Source organism: Anoplophora glabripennis, unplaced genomic scaffold (genome assembly GCF_000390285.2).
Source record: "Anoplophora glabripennis isolate ALB-LARVAE unplaced genomic scaffold, Agla_2.0 scaffold45, whole genome shotgun sequence".
NCBI lineage: Eukaryota > Metazoa > Arthropoda > Insecta > Coleoptera > Cerambycidae > Anoplophora > Anoplophora glabripennis.
Window position 1 is genome coordinate 972,221 of NW_019416437.1, and position 19,286 is coordinate 991,506.

The 19,286-nt window shown below is 31.0% G+C and overlaps 2 protein-coding genes and 1 pseudogene across 2 annotated transcripts in view; 2 read left to right on the top strand and 1 right to left on the bottom strand.

The window, feature by feature from the left end:
- The first annotated feature begins 604 nt into the window (after positions 1-604).
- LOC111691535 lies at positions 605-7,658 on the top strand (annotated as a pseudogene).
- Positions 7,659-17,536: 9,878 nt separating this feature from the next.
- Positions 17,537-19,061, top strand: LOC111691533 (deoxynucleotidyltransferase terminal-interacting protein 2-like). Its single transcript, XM_023454551.1, has 4 exons — positions 17,537-17,813; positions 17,866-18,164; positions 18,571-18,735; positions 18,799-19,061. The coding sequence occupies exons 1-4, from the start codon at positions 17,753-17,755 to the stop codon at positions 19,003-19,005; spliced, it is 732 nt and encodes a 243-aa protein (XP_023310319.1). The 5' UTR covers positions 17,537-17,752; the 3' UTR covers positions 19,006-19,061.
- Positions 19,003-19,286, bottom strand: part of LOC108917119 (estradiol 17-beta-dehydrogenase 8-like) — a 2,471-nt gene continuing 2,187 nt past the window's right edge. Inside the window, exon 4 of the mRNA XM_023454550.1 lies at positions 19,003-19,164. Coding sequence (XP_023310318.1) covers positions 19,079-19,164 — 86 coding nt within the window. The 3' untranslated portion in view covers positions 19,003-19,078. The remainder of the gene's footprint in view (positions 19,165-19,286) is intronic.

The following is a 19,286-nucleotide window of genomic DNA, read 5'->3' on the forward strand; positions in this document are numbered from 1 at the left end:
AGAAGAATGTGATGGCTTCACCTTCGTATAAATCGACAACGTGGTAACATTGTTCTATTATTAATAATGGACATGTCAGAAAAGTTTCTGAAATCGTATATTCTATAGGTAAAGATTATTTTGAACAAAACATGCGTTGATATACAATAGCTCGAAGTATTAAAAACTTTTTAGTTTTGATTCTGCTTTGCACCTTAACTTTACCAATACTTGTAAAATTTTCATTTATATGCTAATGGAATATGTCAACATTGTCAACTAGGAGGTTGGTATTAATAAAATAAGAACTCCAAGAGAAATCACTGCATATTTCGAATTGCCGCATCCGAAAGACTATGTAGACCATTGTTTTAGACGTCTTCTGCGACGATTTAACTCATTCTGGGGTAGACATTGCTTCTATCAGGACATGGGGTTGAAAGTTAGTGTTAACATTTTATGATAATTTTAAAAAGTAAAAGAAAATAAAGAGAAAAATTAACCTTTTTTTACTAAAAGTCATTTTGTATAAACTACAGGGTCGTTGTATTTTTAAGAGCAGCAATTTCTATTTTTTCGCCTTAAAACCATTCGGCTTTGTATTCGCCGAACTCAAAGGTGGCTCATGAAGGAGATCCGTGGAGATGTGGCCGCCGCTAGACCTGGGGGCGGCCAGGCAGCGCGTGCGCCGGGTGGCGGCGGCGACGATTCTCGTTTAAAGGGTTGGGGCAATTCAGTAGGCATTGCCGGGTGCCGTCCTTCTGTGTCTGTTGCCGTTCTTAGTGCTCTCACTGGAAAACGTGTTCATCTTGTGCAAGTGTTCGCATATAGTGGGTGACCTGAATGAAAACTGAAGAGAAAATTCTTTCAAATGCTGTTTCGACCAAAGGTAAACCTGAATTTCCATAAAAAAATCTCAGTTGACCGTACTAAGCTGTTGATATACAGGTGTATACAATTTATATAACTATATGAATAAATAATTGAATAAAACAAATTTTATTTTACACAAAGATAAATCTAATACTAATTAATAAATTAGATATTATCTTAATATTCCGCAACAGGCAATATTTTATGTAAAACTGGGTTATTACATATATTTATTTATATAAGAATATATTTATAATCACTTAGTTTANAAAAAAACGCCTGGCAATAAAATTTAATGACTTTCATAGGCGTCCCTAAAAAAGTTTTCTGCTAAAGGTAAAAAATTATAATAATTTGTATAGAATGTGTAGAAAATTTCAATTATAATGTTCATTTGGCCAACAACATATTTTAATTATTTATGTCCTCAAACAATTTTATTATATTCATGATAAATTTCGTTTTGTTCCGTTTCAAAAGGTCTCCAAAATACCATGTTGTAATAATATCTGTAAACAAAATATCCCTCTTATTTCTCCCTTTCCTTAGAGGAAGAATATTAATATGATTAATTTTTCCTTCACCGTATTTTATTTGTCTCCCAATTATTTTAAAAATAATAACTTTAATAATAATTATTTTAGGAATTTATATTGGATATGAATTAGCTAAATTTAAATTGAGTTATAATTTAAAATCTTTAGATTATTTAACATTAAGAGGATTTTTAGCTATAATATGAAATATGCCGATAATTTCAACTTTAGGTGTAAATTATTATCCTATTATGGGAATATTTATTTAAAAGAATTTGATCAAGGTTGAATTGAGTATTATGGTGGTCAAAATTTAAGAATTAAATTTCAATTTTTAGCAAAAGTTTTACAATTATTATTGTCAATTAATCATTTAATTTTTTTTTATATTAATGATTTTTTGATTAATATTTGTAATTATTATATTTTACTTAAATAGCTTATATAGAGCATAATATTGCTATGAATAATTAATATAACGTGCCTATAATAAATTAAAATTACCTGAATCGCACCAAATTCCGCATTGCTGGGCAATTTGTCNTTATAATCACTTAGTTTATTTAGGCCTTACGTAGTATACTTCAACAAGTCTCCAGGTGTGGTTTACACTACTATTTTTCAATAATTATACAGGGTGTGGAGAAACACTTGTTTTCGATAAAGTTTGAAGAAAATAAAAATCTCTGGATAAGTTTGACGTAGCTGATAAAATTTGAGAAACCGATTTATTTAATTAAAGATAATAATCTACTAAATTTGGATATAAATATGCTAACAGTGGCGGAAAAACTGAAGTCACTACTGATAAGAGTGATAAGTACAACGGTAGTTCCATATATTAATGTTTTCAATAAAAAATGTTCATTGATAAAAGAAAGATAGCAATATTTTTGTTCTTTGATTTCACATTTATTCTTATAGGTACTTATAATGTTTATGCAACAATTGTATTTTTACATAAGGTGCGCATATTAAATACGATCACGTACAGGCAAAGACCGTACAATTTTTATTTTTTATTTTTGAGATATGTCTTTACTGCACTTTTGTGGCAATTGGCAATAAATACAATACTTACTGTTATTGTTTTTATATTTTTTATTCTTGTACGGGAAATGATTGTTTATACAAAAGTTGTCACGACATGAAAGTCAGAACCCCCTAACAATTTTTTGTACCAAATTTCATAAAGAGTGGTGATAGTAAGTTCAAATTTGGAACAAAAATAATAGTGATTAGAAAGCGTTATACAATAAAATATATAGCACGCCTTAAAAAGGGACAGTTGTCTGAAAATATATGTTGCTATTGTTTAAAATTATTTATAGAGTTGGCACAATTGTCCGCACATCAAAGGCGTGCGGATCATAGTACGTAACATAAAATAAAGTGAACAATAGTTATACCTAATTAGAGATTGGAAATGTTAGGGCGGCTTTGTAGTACAGGATTGGCTGTAGGCCGGGTTCTCTTTTATATAATTTTATTCGAACAAAAAGTGACACAACTGGTGCCTCTTATAACTGCACTCTTTACATTATAAGAATATACAGGGTTCTTCACGGTAAGTGGTCTATTAGACGTTTCAGAGGAACCAAAGACAATATGACTGAAATTTTGTTTACGGGCGTTATCAGATATGTTCTCTTCAATGAAAATAATGCCATCAACGTATCACTTCCGGTTATACCGGAAGTAGCTGTCAACTTCGTTATTTTAAATGAAACTCCCTATATATTATTGCATTATCGACAAGATAAATTAAAAATAAGTCAAAAATATTAAAACTTCCCTGTACCTAAAACTAACCGTTTTCGAGATAATCGTCATTTTAGAAAAATTTTTACAGATGCAAGCGTTTTGAAAATTCCTTATATCTTTCTTCGTTCTGGGAGCTTTCACTTGCTATTCGGAATACACAAAGAATATAAGATGCATTACCTTCCGCTATCAAAATTACCTGAAGAAAATTATACTGTGACTCATTTTTCACTTACATTTAAAAAAACTTTAAGAAAACTTAAAACCGACAAAACTTTTTAAATTCAAATAGAACACCCTGTATCTTTCTGCATAATAATATGATTTTCTATAATATTGTATGAGTTACAGTTTCAATTTTCTCAGATATTTGCGGTTTACTTACATTCTCAAGAATATTACGTAAAAAATATCATCAAATGTGCCTTGAAAGACAAATATTGGTTCTGTCATCTCGAAAACTGTTAGATTTAGCTACAGGGAAACTTTGACATTTTTTAATTTTATTTAAAATGACGAAGTTGACAGCTACTTCCGGTATAACCGCAAGTGCTAAGTTGATGGCATTATTTTCATTGATGAGAACATATCTGATAACAATTGTAAACAAAATTTCAGAGTCATATTGTCTTTGATTCCTATGAAACATCTAATAGGCTTACCGTGAAGAACCCTGTATATACAAGTATGTATTTGCATAATAGTATGAAACAAACGTTTCACATGGAACTTACCATATATGTACCTATAGTACGTAATAATAAGTACCAGCAAAAGTTTCAGAACAATAATTGTTAACTCATAAAGCGATTGCTATTGTTCAAAATAATTAACAGTTGTCCTAAGTGTTTCGCGATTAATCGTCTCTGGCGATCAGGAAATACCCATTTCAAAAACGAAAATGACATTTCAACATTTACCGAGGTCACAGTCGTAAGTTTTTAAAAGATGCTATTTTTACTAATGGTGGTGAAGCATCAGCTACCCCACATTTTAGTAATCCCACTGTCCGCGCCATTATACAATAACATATACATATCTATCACTGATCTGAAGCTTCGCATAGAACAATTTATTCGATACGTATCTAGCGGCACCCTAATGCCTGCTCTGTCGGTCTGGTGTGCCGGTGAACAATCAACATTTTTGCTGAGGAACGTTGGTCGTGCATTTCATTGTCGTTTGTGCATGAGATCGACGCTTTGATTGGTCGAGTGTATGGCACATGTTCTTTTGGCATTCAGTACCATTGTATATCGTGAGCATAGAGCGGCATACGGCTTGAGCACAGATTTTTGCTACTACAACGCGTATTACCGTTTACTAGCATAATACATATTACTACTTTTCATTTATTTGATAGTCGCCACAAAGTTTCCGATGTCTAGTTATAATACTTTTGTTATTGTAAAACACACAAGTTGTTTTACTCATTGTTGTCATCAGTTCCACAAATTAGGTGGGATCAATTAAAAATCTGCACCATCATATATGTTTCTAACCCCTTTCTCAGCGAAACTTATTCACCGCGATGATAAAATGTTGTTACGTGAAGAGAGCGACCGTTCAACATCTACTAATATTATATCTGCATAATTAAAATAATTTAATGGTAATCTGATCCGACTTGGTAATTTCCACTCGGGGTTGTAATAATTATTCCAGAAGGAATGAAATATTTCATTATCTTCTGCTAGTATGTGAAATAGGTTACATGCAATCAGCATGAAAACTAAATTAAACATAAATTGAGTCTTCTGGTTTCTCCCAGTATTTTATACGTGTGTTGTGTAAGTACTGTTTAATATTTACTATTTTTTGTTATTAATATTTGTTTTAAACAAGATTTTTATACATACACGATATGTACAGGGTGATTCACTATATTTTGACCCCCCTTTAACTTTTTTGTTTTAAGAGTTATAAAAAAATGTGAAATATAAAAGTTGCACGGTTTTTTATGAATTTTTCGAAAATGATGGTAGAAAAACAAATGAGGTCCAAACAAAACGGCGGCGGATGCTAACTTTGTTAATTTGTATATTTTTACATATTTGGATATAACGCTCCCTGTCAAGCATAGTCATATCGGGTTTGTTGGGTCCATCTCTAACAATAAGCGAGATAATATTAAAAAACGAAAAGAAGGTTTTTTTTATTAAGAAAGTAAGACATCTTGTAATTGTTAGACCTCTTTTAGGCATTTCTGCCTTTTTTCAATTACGCAAGGATTTGCAGATTTAGTTGCAATATATTTTGACATATCGAACATTGATACGGTCCAAAATGTGTATAGGTATTTTAACTAAGTCTCACTAATTAGACCGTGTGAGGCCAATTACTCACGGACAATGTTATATGGTAGGTCGAGACAGTGACGGGTACTAATGTCACAGATTACCTGTAATCTGTGGTAATGTTATGGTAATATTGTTATTGGTTGACAGTTTGTATTATTATTTAATTAAAATAGGTTACATATAAGTAGAAAATTGAAATATTATTAGGAATTAAAATAGAGTAAGTATGCAGAATAACTTACTCTATTTTAATTCCTGTAATATTCTACTTCTGTGTAACCTATTTTAATTAAATATAGTAATACAAACTGTCAAACAATAACAATATTATCATGACATTACTATCTGTCACTGTCACGGCCTACCATATAATCCATGAGTTATTGGCCTCACACGGTCTAATTAGTGTGATTTAGTAAAAATAAAAAATATATTGCAACTAAATCTGAATCCTTACGTAATTGGAAAAAAGGCAGAAATGCTTGAAAGAGGTCTAACAATTACAAAATGTCTTATTTTCTTAATAAAAAACCTACTTTTCGTTTTTTAATATTATTTCGCATATTGGATGGACCCAACAAACCCGATATGACTATGCTCGACAGGGAACGTTCTATCCAACTATGTAAAAATATACTGGGTGTATTTAAATGAACAAAGTTAGCATCCGCGGCCATTTTGTTTGAACTTCATTTCTTTCTCTACTATCATTTTAGAAAACTTCATAAAAAATCGTGCAATATTTTTATAACACTTAAAACAGTGAGTCACCCTGTACTATCGTGAATGTATAAAAATCTTGTTGAAAATAAATATTAATAACAAAAAATAGTAAATCCTTTCGAAAACTTTCAACATTTTTTTATAACTCTTAAAACAAAAAAGTTAAAGGGGGGTCAAAATATAGTGAATCACCCTGTACATACTGAATATATCTATATTATTGTTTATATATTTTTTTAGTAAAACAAAGTATTTTTTTATTTAACCCGCCCGCCTGGACTTGAAATAACACGTGCTGAGNAAGTTTAACCATGTTTATATCAGGATTAGGGGCTAATTTTGAATTTGATTTAAAAAAAATCATTGCACTTTCAACTTTAAGTCAATTGGGTTTAATAATAAGGATTTTAGCTTTAGGGAGTTATGAATTAGCTTTTTTTCATTTATTAACACATGCTTTATTTAAAGCATTATTATTTATATGTGCAGGTTCAATTATTCATTCAATAAATAATTGTCAAGATATTCGTTATATAGGAAATTTGATTAATCAGATGCCATTAGTATGTTCTTTTTTTAATATTTGTAATTTTTCTTTGTGTGGATTACCATTTTTATCTGGTTTTTATTCTAAAGATTTAATTGTTGAGGTTATATCAATGAATTTATTAAATTTAATAATTTATTTATTTTTTTATATTTCTGTTGGATTAACAGTATGTTATAGATTTCGTTTATCATATTATAGATTAACAGGAAGATTTAATTATTTAAGATTGCATTGTTTAATAGAAAAACAAAGTTATATGTTAAAAGGTATATTAGGATTAATTTTTAGAGTAATTTTTAGTGGTAGAATATTAATATGATTAATTTTTCCTTCACCATATTTTATTTGTTTACCAATTATTTTAAAAACAATAACTTTAATTATAATTATTTTAGGAATTTCGTTTTGTTCCGTTTCAAAAGGTCTCCAAAATACCATGTTGTAATAATATTTGTAAACAAAATATCCCTCTTATTTCTCCCTTTCCTTAGAGGAATAATATTAATATGATTAATTTTTCCTTCACCGTATTTTATTTGTCTCCCAATTATTTTAAAAATAATAACTTTAATTATAATTATTTTAGGAATCTATATTGGATATGAATTAGCTAAATTTAAATTGAGTTATAATTTAAAATCTTTAGATTATTTAACATTAAGAGGATTTTTAGCTATAATATGAAATATGCCGATAATTTCAACTTTAGGTGTAAATTATTATCCTATTATGGGAATATTTATTTAAAAGAATTTGATCAAGGTTGAATTGAGTATTATGGTGGTCAAAATTTAAGAATTAAATTTCAATTTTTAGCAAAAGTTTTACAATTATTATTGTCAATTAATCATTTAATTTTTTTTTATATTAATGATTTTTTGATTAATATTTGTAATTATTTTATTTTACTTAAATAGCTTATATAGAGCATAATATTGCTATGAATAATTAATATAACGTGCCTATAATAAATTAAAATTACCTGAATCGCACCAAATTCCGCATTGCTGGGCAATTTGTCAACCACTTGTCAGCAGCTGAGATTTATTGCCTAGTGGCCCAATGCAGCTGTGCTTGGATTTCGTTTGCCCGCGCTCGCATTCTTCAACTGGGCGTATGGCTAAATAAATATCGGAACAAGTTTTTCAAATATATCAATGCCGAGTTGCTGCTTCAGCGACCGAACCTGGTACATACTGTCAACCTCTTGGTTCTTCAATTGATATCAGAAAGACTATAGTTATAGCAACAAAACACATAAAAAATGAATACAACTATAGATAGGTACATATATTTTTTTTTTAATTTAGTAATTTTTAAGAAATAATTTCTTTATTCGGTAAAAAGTCTTGTTCCCACAGATATTTTCTGAATTTGACAGTCAATTATTGTTCCTTATTAAGCGCCTCTATATAAAAAGTGTCTCAAAATTCCCACAAGAAGTAATTTTGATAGAAAACACTGGTTTTTAATTAAAAATTGTAATTTTTTATTGATTCGCAATGGCATATCGGGTAACTGGCCTCCATGGCTTTGCTGGCACATACGCACTCTTTTGTAGAAAATTTCCAAGACCGCCTTGCATAAATTCGACTGAATTTCTTTGATACAGCCCTTAATTTCCTTTTTTTTCGGAGTGGTCGTGGGTGTTAAATCGTGTGATCTGGATGACCAGGAAATAACTCATGCAGTAATTGAATTGTTTCTTAGGTTGTATGGCATGTGACACCGTCTTGTTGGAACCACATATTGCCTGCATACCTACATATTATTATCTTGCAATTTAGGTACAGAAAACTGGATTATCGTGTCGCGATAGCAAGCACCATTAACTGTTACTGCCTGACCAACAGCATTTTCGAAGAAAATGGTCCGATGATGCATCCAGTTTCAGATCAAAATCTGCACCAAACAGTGACACGTTGTGGATGTATTTGTTTCTCAACAATCTTCGCGGAGTTTCTGAACCCTGAACCCCAAATGCGACAATTTTGTCGATTGACGAAGCCATCAAGATGAGAATTAGTCTCATCATTGAAGATGATTTTGTTCGAAAAATCAGCATCCACTTCCATAATCCATTCAACGAACTCTCTTCGCTCTGCATGGTCAGTAGACTTCAGTTCTTGAGTCAACTGAACTTTGTAAGCATGAAGATGCAAATCTTTCTCTAGAATATGCTTCTAGAAATGTCCACTTCTTGACCACGATGGTGGTTGATGTTCCTGGCTGCTTTAATGTTTTATGTTGAACGACTTGTTGAAGGATGGCCAGAGTATTTAAGATCACTAATTGATCCACTCTCCCTGAATTTTTTAATTGGAAACACTTTACCGCTCAAATGGCGCAAAATTCAAATCTTGCATTAATTTTGGGTCACTCATAAGTTGTTTGAAATACATAAGTTTAATATTGCGTTTTTATCTAAATTTATCTTTGTTTTACTTTGATGAAATTTGTCGAAAAAACATTTTGAGAGGGTAACATAATTATGTCAAATTTTAGATAAAAATATCGTCGTAATTTCCATACTAATGTTTGACCAAGCATTTTGTTACACCCTATATAGTAATTATTTATTAAGAAATTGCTCGAGTTCAGTCAAAGTTCGTTGCTGGAAGTAAACCCCTTGGAGTCATAGAATATCGGTGAAAAGTTCATATGTGCATACCATGCATACTTTTGTGTCCTGGTTGGTTAGAACGAATTCAAATACTCTCACATATTGGGTAGGTACTGGTTTCAGTTAGATATGTCGTTTATTACTTATAGCTGTAAATAGTAAGTAATAGAAGTTTAACTTATATTTTACTCTTTTAAGCTTCTGGCTTTATACAAATTACGCCTTTAACAATTCATAACGAAATAAGGTAAATTTCTAATTGTGAGTGACAACTTTGTCATAAAATTTTCATCGCTGAACTTCGACCTTTAGCACTTCTTAAAAGTTTAAGCAATAATTTAGAGATTTATGATGTTATGTTGGGTAGTTCTAAACTGGTTTAGGATAGCGAATGTATTTTATACTAATAAAATGAATGGATATAAACGAAATTTTAAAAATTCTGGAAAGATGGCGAAGATCTTATTTTTAATTTTAATTTCGCAACGTTCTATTTTATCAATTTATGTAGCTAGTGGTACCAATTGTTTTACCCGTACCTGTTGTTTCGTTAATTAGAATTCAGTGTGACCTTTTAATTAAAAGTTCATCTCTGTCGGAAGACTTTATTAATTTCTATAAATAACACTGAATGTATTTAAATTATGTACATGGATATAACAATTATCCTATGGAGGAACAGAACACATTGGCTGAAAAGTGTAACTCAGATCCTTTTTTTTAAATAGATGTCGTAAATCCTCCTTAAATTACTGGAAATCATAATAAATCTCTCTGAATCTCATACTACATCCTATAGTAATTCCTTAGTAAATCCTGTTAAATCCTAGTAATTTCATAATAAATCCTCCTTCCCAGTAATTCCCTAACAAACCCCTCTACATTCTAGCAATTCTCTCCTCAACTTGGTTTGAAATCTAGAGGAGTTTCCTGATATTAGGGTTAAAACACGAACTAATTCAGGAATTCTGACTTTAGATTTGGATTCAGCTGGTTAAAATAGTATTGGATGTACTGTTTTGGTTCACGGTTAAGACCTCTTTTTGTTTTTCTTGGTACTGTGTTATAGCAGAATACCGTGCAGTCTAAAAAATTATAAAAAAGTTTTACAGAAACAATATAAAAACTCAACAAAGTAAAAGAAAATAAAGCACAACGAAAACAGAAATACTTATACGGTAATGCATTGTATACAATACTGGTTTATTAAACATTTCTTTATGAAACTGAAAAATATTCATATTTGTAGGCATATAATGTAGCTGGTATACCCATTCATTCAAAAAAAAAAAACTAACAAAAACTCAAATTCTTAATAGACGCTCATATTCCATCCATGAGTTGATTTAAAAAAATATATATATTTAATAGCGTTTAATGTACGGGGTATTCTGAACAAGACTTCTAAGAAATCCCAGTACCATTCTCAAGAAATCGTAGTAGGTATTCCTCACAGGAGTACACCATAAATCCCTAAGGGTCCCCCCTCGCATTTTTTTAAGTCTTCTATTTTTCCGGAATGCTAAAATAATGTTTATGCAAACCCTAGCACAAATTAATATTCCGCTATCATACATCAGTGTTATTTTTCAAAATGTCCTCTATTATGATTTCCCAATTCCGTACTTCGGCTGAATAATTTTAAATTTCGGCTGTAGATTTCCATTGTTTGCTCAAATTATAAATTCTGCGCTAGAATATCGATGCCACATTTATTACCCGTACATTTTTATGCACATAAAGAATAGACGAATTGAAATTGAACTGAAAACCTGTAACAATTTTATTTCGCAACCGATGTTCTAATTATTTTTCAAGTTACTCTTTTATTATATTAAAGGGAGTAGGTAGTTATGCAAATATTTTTCGACATTCACGCCATTCCTTTAGATAAATCAAATGAACAACAATACTGTAATCACTTTAATACTATAAAATTATATTTGTATACAGGTTCGTAAAGTCCCCATGGTACATCGGTCGTTACGTGAGAAAAGTAAGTCATAGAAATCCGTGCGGTAGACAAGGATGTTTACATTGAAGACGTTTCATAATCAGAATAGTCACTCCCACTTCTAACCCGAAACAGGTCGTGATAATCTGAATAGATTATGAAACTTCTTCACTTTAGCCATCCTCTCGTCTATCGCACGGATTTCTTTACTTTACTTTGTCGCTCTCATGCATGTAAAGGCAGATGGACCATGTGGATTATCCAGCCCTGTAGATGATAATATGTATAATTCGAATTTGTTTCTAAATGAAAATTTAAAAATGAACAGTTATATAACCTATAAAATATATGTCATACGTTACATCTCATCTGTCATTGTTACTAACGTCTTATTGATAAAATGCAAAACATTGACTTGTTTCGCACTAAGCGGCATACATTTTTTAACTAATGGTTGTGTGGGAAAGAACTACTCCATATGCCTCAACTAGCATTGAATTGCAGTCCCAATATCTACTAAATGGCTAAGATTACACAGACAAACAAACAAAAGTCCAAACCCAAGAGCCGTACTTATCATTTCTGAAGGAATTCTATACACTGAACACGATTCTGTAGGTAGCAAAAATTCATGACTTACCGACGAATTTCGGAAAACGCCCAAATAGATGGGTCAAAATTGATTTTTTTCCTAAATTTTGTCCAAATATATCACTTTCGCAGTATTTTGAGGCGCTGAACAGCGGATCGAATTCCGTCGGAAATTTTATTAGCTGTATTTATTTTACCACTTGGTTAGTTCAGTTTGGTCAAATTGAGCAAACTAGAAGTGACCGTGATTTGAACTAACTTTAGGTTAAACAAAACACACATCTACTCCATTTTAAATTTTGACTTTTGACGTCTGTTCAATTTAAGTTTAATTAGGTTGTTATTGTCAATCATACTGTGCCCAATATACTTACAATCAACATATCTTCTTCGGATGAATCCAAATCCATTATCAACGGCTTATTTTTATTATTTAGATTTATGATTATTATTACTTGTAGGTTATGTTTTGTTCGGTTATCTTGTTCACTTACTAACCACGATATTAGTCTAGGTTAGATCGGAAAGGGGGGAACTGATTTTGGTCATATTTTGGTTTGTTCACTTGTTTAAAAAAAACTAACTTGGCCAGAACTCTACTGAAAGTGAATTAACCAAAATGACGCAAATGTAAAACAAATACAGCTATGAGCTGGTGGTTAGTAAGTGAACAAGATAACCGAAAAAACATAACCAACAAATAAAAATCATAAATCTAAATAATAAAAANGCTTTGATCAAAATATTTCGTCCTTTTATAGGCAGGTCTTGTTAGATGTGGGCCTAGTATCTACATCTACATAGATAAATTATTTTCTTGAGAAAATGTTAATACGCCAAAATAATTAAGCTTCAATATGATAACGTTAAAAATTATTTACTTGCTTAAAATACAACAGTTGCACGATTTTTTATGAAGTTTTCAAAAATGATAGTAGAGAAAGAAATGAAGTTCAAACAAAATGGTCGCGGATGCTAACTTTGTTCATTTAAATACACCCAGTATATTTTTACATACTTGGATAGAACGTTCCCTGTCGAGCATAGTCATATCGGGTTTGTTGGGTCCATCCAATATGCGAGATAATATTAAAAAACGAAAAGTAGGTTTTTTATTAAAAAAATAAGACATCTTGTAATTGTTAGACCTCTTTCAAGCATTTCTGCCTTTTTTCCAATTACGTAAGGATTTAGATTTAGTTGCAATATATATTTTATTTTTACTAAATCACACTAATTAGACCGTGTGAGGCCAATAACTCATGGATAATGTTATATGGTAGGCCGTGACAGTGACAATTAGTAATGTCATGATAATATTGTTATTGTTTGNCAAATGTTTAATGAAAAACGTGAAAATAAAATAAAATGTTTGAAAAACGAATAGTGGTCCATATCTCCACAACCGTTACTTTGCGGACCCATGTTTATTGAGACTTTTCTGCTTATTTTGGTTCATACTATTACCTCCTTAAATATTTTACACCCTTTTTTAATACCCTGTAGATAGACATGCTAACGAAGTAAAGCTGGGTCGCTCGTGGGTGAGTCGTTCATTTGAACGACGGGTACAGCTCAAGTAAACGATCGACTCTTGCTCTTCAGAGCTGTGACTGTGCTGAATGTGCACAGTGGCGTAACCAGAATGTAAAGTTGAGGGGGCTAAAAAATTCTTAAAATTTGCAGTAAAACGGTTTTAAAATGAAAATATTAGTTTATTAGATATAAAAGTTGTTTATATTTATAATATATTGTTTTTTTATAGTATATAAATGGTTTTATATTTGGTAACTTCAAATAAAAGTGTAGATATAAAAAAAAACATAAAAAGGAACTAAACATTTTTAGACTAAAATATCTCAAAAATCACAACAGAAAATAGCTAAAATCAAAATGTTTAACCACAAAATATGTACAGCACAGATTACCATGTACAGACTCTCAGCTCAACACAAATTATGACAGACCGAGATGCACTTATCAAGTACGCGATGCGATCGGCATACCCAGTGACGTAGAAAGTCAGGCACCCTGTCCCTTTAGGAATCTTGACTGATGCCGAGGTCCGTCCGTGCATCATGTGGCCGGCGCTAGCGGCTACGGCTATGATAAAAATCGCGCGACAGATCGTTGACCCCCCAAAGCCCCCCTGGTTACGCCACTGAATTTACACTAGTGGGAGGTGGCATATCTACAAAAAATGTTTTGAGTTTGACAAATATTTATTATTATTTCACATAATGATTTACTCGTTTGCAGGTGTTTGGTCGGCGCTCTTTGCATTTTACCAATAGCAACAAAAAAAAAAGTTTTTTTTTGTTATCTACTTCGACATTACATAAATGAAGGGATTTACTCGAGATTCTATCGTTTGTAATTTCTGGTAGCGCAGTCGAGTATCGGGTGCTCAGTGTTCAATGCTCGCTCAAATCTGAAATATATTAATGGCGGAATGAGGCACAAGATTATTGTAAGTGCCAGAACATTCGTGTGAGCCGTTCATGAGCGACCCACCTTTACTTTATTAGGTCTATGGTAATTGGTAAGGTCACAGCCTCCTACAGTTGGAGGCTGTGGTAAGGTCTATTCCTGAGACTAATAAATAAAGGGGACGCCTTTATTTACATTCGATAGTGAAGTGTTGACATATGTGTAATTACAAACATTGGTACTTGTGACGTCCTTGACGTTGATGCCAATGTTACATTTTTATCTTTATAGTTAGGTACAGCGGTCATTTTCATTGATTATCGTACAAGAATCTACCTCATTCTTGACCTCGACTTACAAATTAGTTACATTGTAATATACATAAGACTACGACACTATTTTCTTGCAACTTGTTTTATAATTATAGATCTTGAATATCTGAAAAAAAAATACATTATTGAAATTCCTAGCAATACAAACGCCGTAAGTGGCATCATTGCCTAGTATTAAACGGTTCTAAAGGGGACGCCATTATTACAGTCTATTGTTGTGAAATAGATATAAGCCGAGTTCAGTGTTTTGTGTCTTTTTAAACTGTTTTTTTATTTAATTCCAATAAAAATGCCAAAGCGGCGTATAATATGCCGACAATTACGGGAAAAGAGCCAAATATGTGCTACTTCTTTTCACAAGTAAGTTTGACATTGTTTTCATGGGCGTTCTTACAAGGGTGTAAGGTGTCCTAAGCATTTTATTTGTTAATTTATTATGTTTGTATTTTGATACTGACACTAGCTCTGTGTTTATTTGTAGAATACCATAAGATCCTGCGATACGAGCAGTGTAGCTAGAAAATTTCGCCATATCTGAATATGATTTTTCAAAGGATAATTATGTCAGTCGAAGCATTTTCGTGCTACAGATATTAAGGTAACAGTAACTGGAAAACGATGTCTCACACATGGAGCTGTCTCTATTAATACAACATTTGGAAGGTAATACGTTTTAGCAGTGTTGATGAAATGGTTGTGCCGTCTCAAAGGTTCCCCCCTTCGAGAAATTGCCAGTGAAGGAAATTTTATATATGTTGCTATAAAACGTCTTCAATCACATGTTGTCCCTGCTCCATAAGAGACGAGCTGTCAATGTTATGAGCTCAAAATTTAGCTTATTTTTGTTGCGTACATTTAAAACGTGTTTATTTTCCCATATGATTAAATGTTGTTCAATGTAAATTCATTTTTCTGTTACTTTTAGTACAAATATGTTTTGTTTTCTTTGCATTGTTTATATTCCAGCAGATTTTAATGAAATATATTTTTGCTTCTTTTCTTGTAGTTTTATTTAAATTATTTATTTTAATAAATATAGTTCTTCCAGTAATCGAGAACTACTATGAAATAATAGAACCAATAGTAGGCAATGACATTGCTATAGCTATAGTATAATGATAGTTTCAATGGAGGAGTTTTCTTTAGTCACTTTTGTTCTAGAAACGTTTTTAAAATATTAATTATAGATTTTGAAGAAACCATTAACTTTTTCCTATTTATTGTCTATTTATTACACATGAAAGCTTAAATAATCGAGCACTTCTGATTTTATTCTATTAAAAAGTATAATTTTTATGGTTTCCTTATATTATGATAGATTTTAAACCTAAACTCGGTACGCCACTGTACCAGGGACCATTGTGTTNATCTACCTCATTCTTGACCTCGACTTACAAATTAGTTACATTGTAATATACATAAGACTACGACACTATTTTCTTGCAACTTGTTTTATAATTATAGATCTTGAATATCTGAAAAAAAAATACATTATTGAAATTCCTAGCAATACAAACGCCGTAAATGGCATCATTGCCTGGTATTAAACGGTTCTAAAGGGGACGCCATTATTACAATCTATTGTTGTGAAATAGATATAAGCCGAGTTCAGTGTTTTGTGTCTTTTTAAACTGTTTTTTTATTTAATTCCAATAAAAATGCCAAAGCGGCGTATAATATGCCGACAATTACGGGAAAAGAGCCAAATATGTGCTACTTCTTTTCACAAGTAAGTTTGACATTGTTTTCATGGGCGTTCTTACAAGGGTGTAAGGTGTCCTAAGCATTTTATTTGTTAATTTATTATGTTTGTATTTTGATACTGACACTAGCTCTGTGTTTATTTGTAGAATACCATAAGATCCTGCGATACGAGCAGTGTAGCTAGAAAATTTCGCCATATCTGAATATGATTTTTCAAAGGATAATTATGTCAGTCGAAGCATTTTCGTGCTACAGATATTAAGGTAACAGTAACTGGAAAACGATGTCTCACACATGGAGCTGTCTCTATTAATACAACATTTGGAAGGTAATACGTTTTAGCAGTGTTGATGAAATGGTTGTGCCGTCTCAAAGGTTCCCCCCTTCGAGAAATTGCCAGTGAAGGAAATTTTATATATGTTGCTATAAAACGTCTTCAATCACATGTTGTCCCTGCTCCATAAGAGACGAGCTGTCAATGTTATGAGCTCAAAATTTAGCTTATTTTTGTTGCGTACATTTAAAACGTGTTTATTTTCCCATATGATTAAATGTTGTTCAATGTAAATTCATTTTTCTGTTACTTTTAGTACAAATATGTTTTGTTTTCTTTGCATTGTTTATATTCCAGCAGATTTTAATGAAATATATTTTTGCTTCTTTTCTTGTAGTTTTATTTAAATTATTTATTTTAATAAATATAGTTCTTCCAGTAATCGAGAACTACTATGAAATAATAGAACCAATAGTAGGCAATGACATTGCTATAGCTATAGTATAATGATAGTTTCAATGGAGGAGTTTTCTTTAGTCACTTTTGTTCTAGAAACGTTTTTAAAATATTAATTATAGATTTTGAAGAAACCATTAACTTTTTCCTATTTATTGTCTATTTATTACACATGAAAGCTTAAATAATCGAGCACTTCTGATTTTATTCTATTAAAAAGTATAATTTTTATGGTTTCCTTATATTATGAGATTTTAAACCTAACCTCGGTACGCCACTGTACCAGGGACCATTGTGTTTACTTATGTATCATTTGTTTAACAACATACAATAGGTTGAGGTTACATGTTTACATTGTGTACTGAAATAGGGAATGCGGCCTCCCCTTTACTTATTACTCTGAGGTCTATTCGGTAGTCTATGGTCTATTCTATGATATAACCTAATTTTTATGTTGTAGTAGTTGTGTTGTACTATTTACGCTTTAGGTAAGCTGTGGTATTTACAGCAATTTTGGTTCATCACAGCATTTATGTGTCATATTTTTCTTAATATGATAATCGGTTAAATTTGTACATTTAATCTTTTATTTATTCAACTGTACAAGTACATTGTGAAACTGATAAGTTGTGCATATGTGTACTTTCTTAACTTACTAAAAATATGGATTTCATAATTGATACTGTAGGTGAAAGTGATGAAATTCGTGAAAAAAAGAATGAAGGTACGTTCTTCTTAATTAGCTAATGTTTCCTCCTCAAATTCAATTATTTTAGCTCATGAATCGTTTATAAGTGAATTATTAAAAGACTATAAAGACACCTTAGTTGAGAGAAAGCCAAAGGAGAAAAATAAAAAGGAAAATATTCTTTTAAAGGAGATCCTTGATGATTTTGGACAGATTAATAAAAAGTATCCAAAGGTGCCTCGTAAACATTACGAAGGGGAATTAGATAGGAAAAGTGACATTGATAAAGTTTTAAGCAAATCAATATTGTTAAATCCAGAATTTGAAAAATTGCATGCTATTCCTCCATTCGAAGTGTCAGAAAAAAAAATTAAGGAACAAAGGAAGGTAGGCATAGACAAAGCTAAAAGAGGGCATGTCTATTACGATGCTTTTATGAAAATCATTTTCAGTTAAATTAAAATTTGTTATTTATTTAATTACATTCTTATCGAGTAATGTTCAAGTAAATCAGTAATGGCAAGTTTTCTTTAATGCGAATGCAAATTGTTTGGCATTTTAGTTTTATATAGAAATACTCGAATGTATTGAAATCAAGCTAGTATTTACTTTGTGATCCAGGACTTGTATATTTAAAGATATTTTTAATATGTCGGAATTAATTCATTTTTTATATTATGTAGAAAAAATAAAATGCTCCAATTGATGTCTGGCTGGCTTGTTCTAAAGATAAATAAAGGAGTGCACTTTGGTATGGTTACATTTCTATCAATCTAACAAATATTTATTTTAGAGAGAAAGGCAAAAAACAAAAGGAAAAGAGTGGTTTGGCTTGCCAGCTACAGAAATGAATGAAGAAGTAAAACATGATTTAGAGATATTGCAAATGCGATCTGTATTGGATCCTAAAAGGTTTTACAAGAAAAATGATTTGAAAGTTTTGCCAAAATATTTCAAGGTATAATTATTTAATTTTTTTTGTACTTGTTCTATTTCAAATAAATAAAATGTATACTTTTAGATTGGGAAAGTAATGGACTCTCCTCTTGACTATTATAATAATCGAATAGCTAAAAAACAGAGGAAGAATACATTAGTAGAGGAATTATTAGCAGACGCAGAATTTAATAAGTACAATAAAAGGAAGTATAAGGAAATTATTGAGGAAAAACAAAAAACACATTACAAAGCTTGGAGGCAGGCAAAGAAATTGAAGAAAAAGAAATAAAAGCTAATATTTATTTATTTTTCTATGCAAATAAATTCATAAAATATATAAAATTAGCGCAAAATCGTCATTACTAGAATCCTCCTGTAACCTCAATGGAAGTACCTGTTATATAAGAACTCTTATCACCAGCCAAAAATGCTATTACTTCAGCAATTTCTGCAAAATTAATAAAGTAGCTTTCATTAGCACATTTGAAATAAATATAAAATATATTTAAAATTTATACCATACTTAAGTTGTAAAAAATGAAATTTTTACTATATAAAAATATATATATA

Excerpts from the sequence above, each read along its gene's own strand:
- LOC111691533 (XM_023454551.1), top strand. The coding sequence starts at position 17,753 with ATGGATTTCATAATTGATACTGTAGGTGAAAGTGATGAAATTCGTGAA. Across the intron at positions 18,165-18,570 it reads AAATTAAGGAACAAAGGAAG|AGAGAAAGGCAAAAAACAAA; the intron begins GTAGGCATAGAC and ends TATTTATTTTAG. Across the intron at positions 18,736-18,798 it reads TTTTGCCAAAATATTTCAAG|ATTGGGAAAGTAATGGACTC; the intron begins GTATAATTATTT and ends GTATACTTTTAG.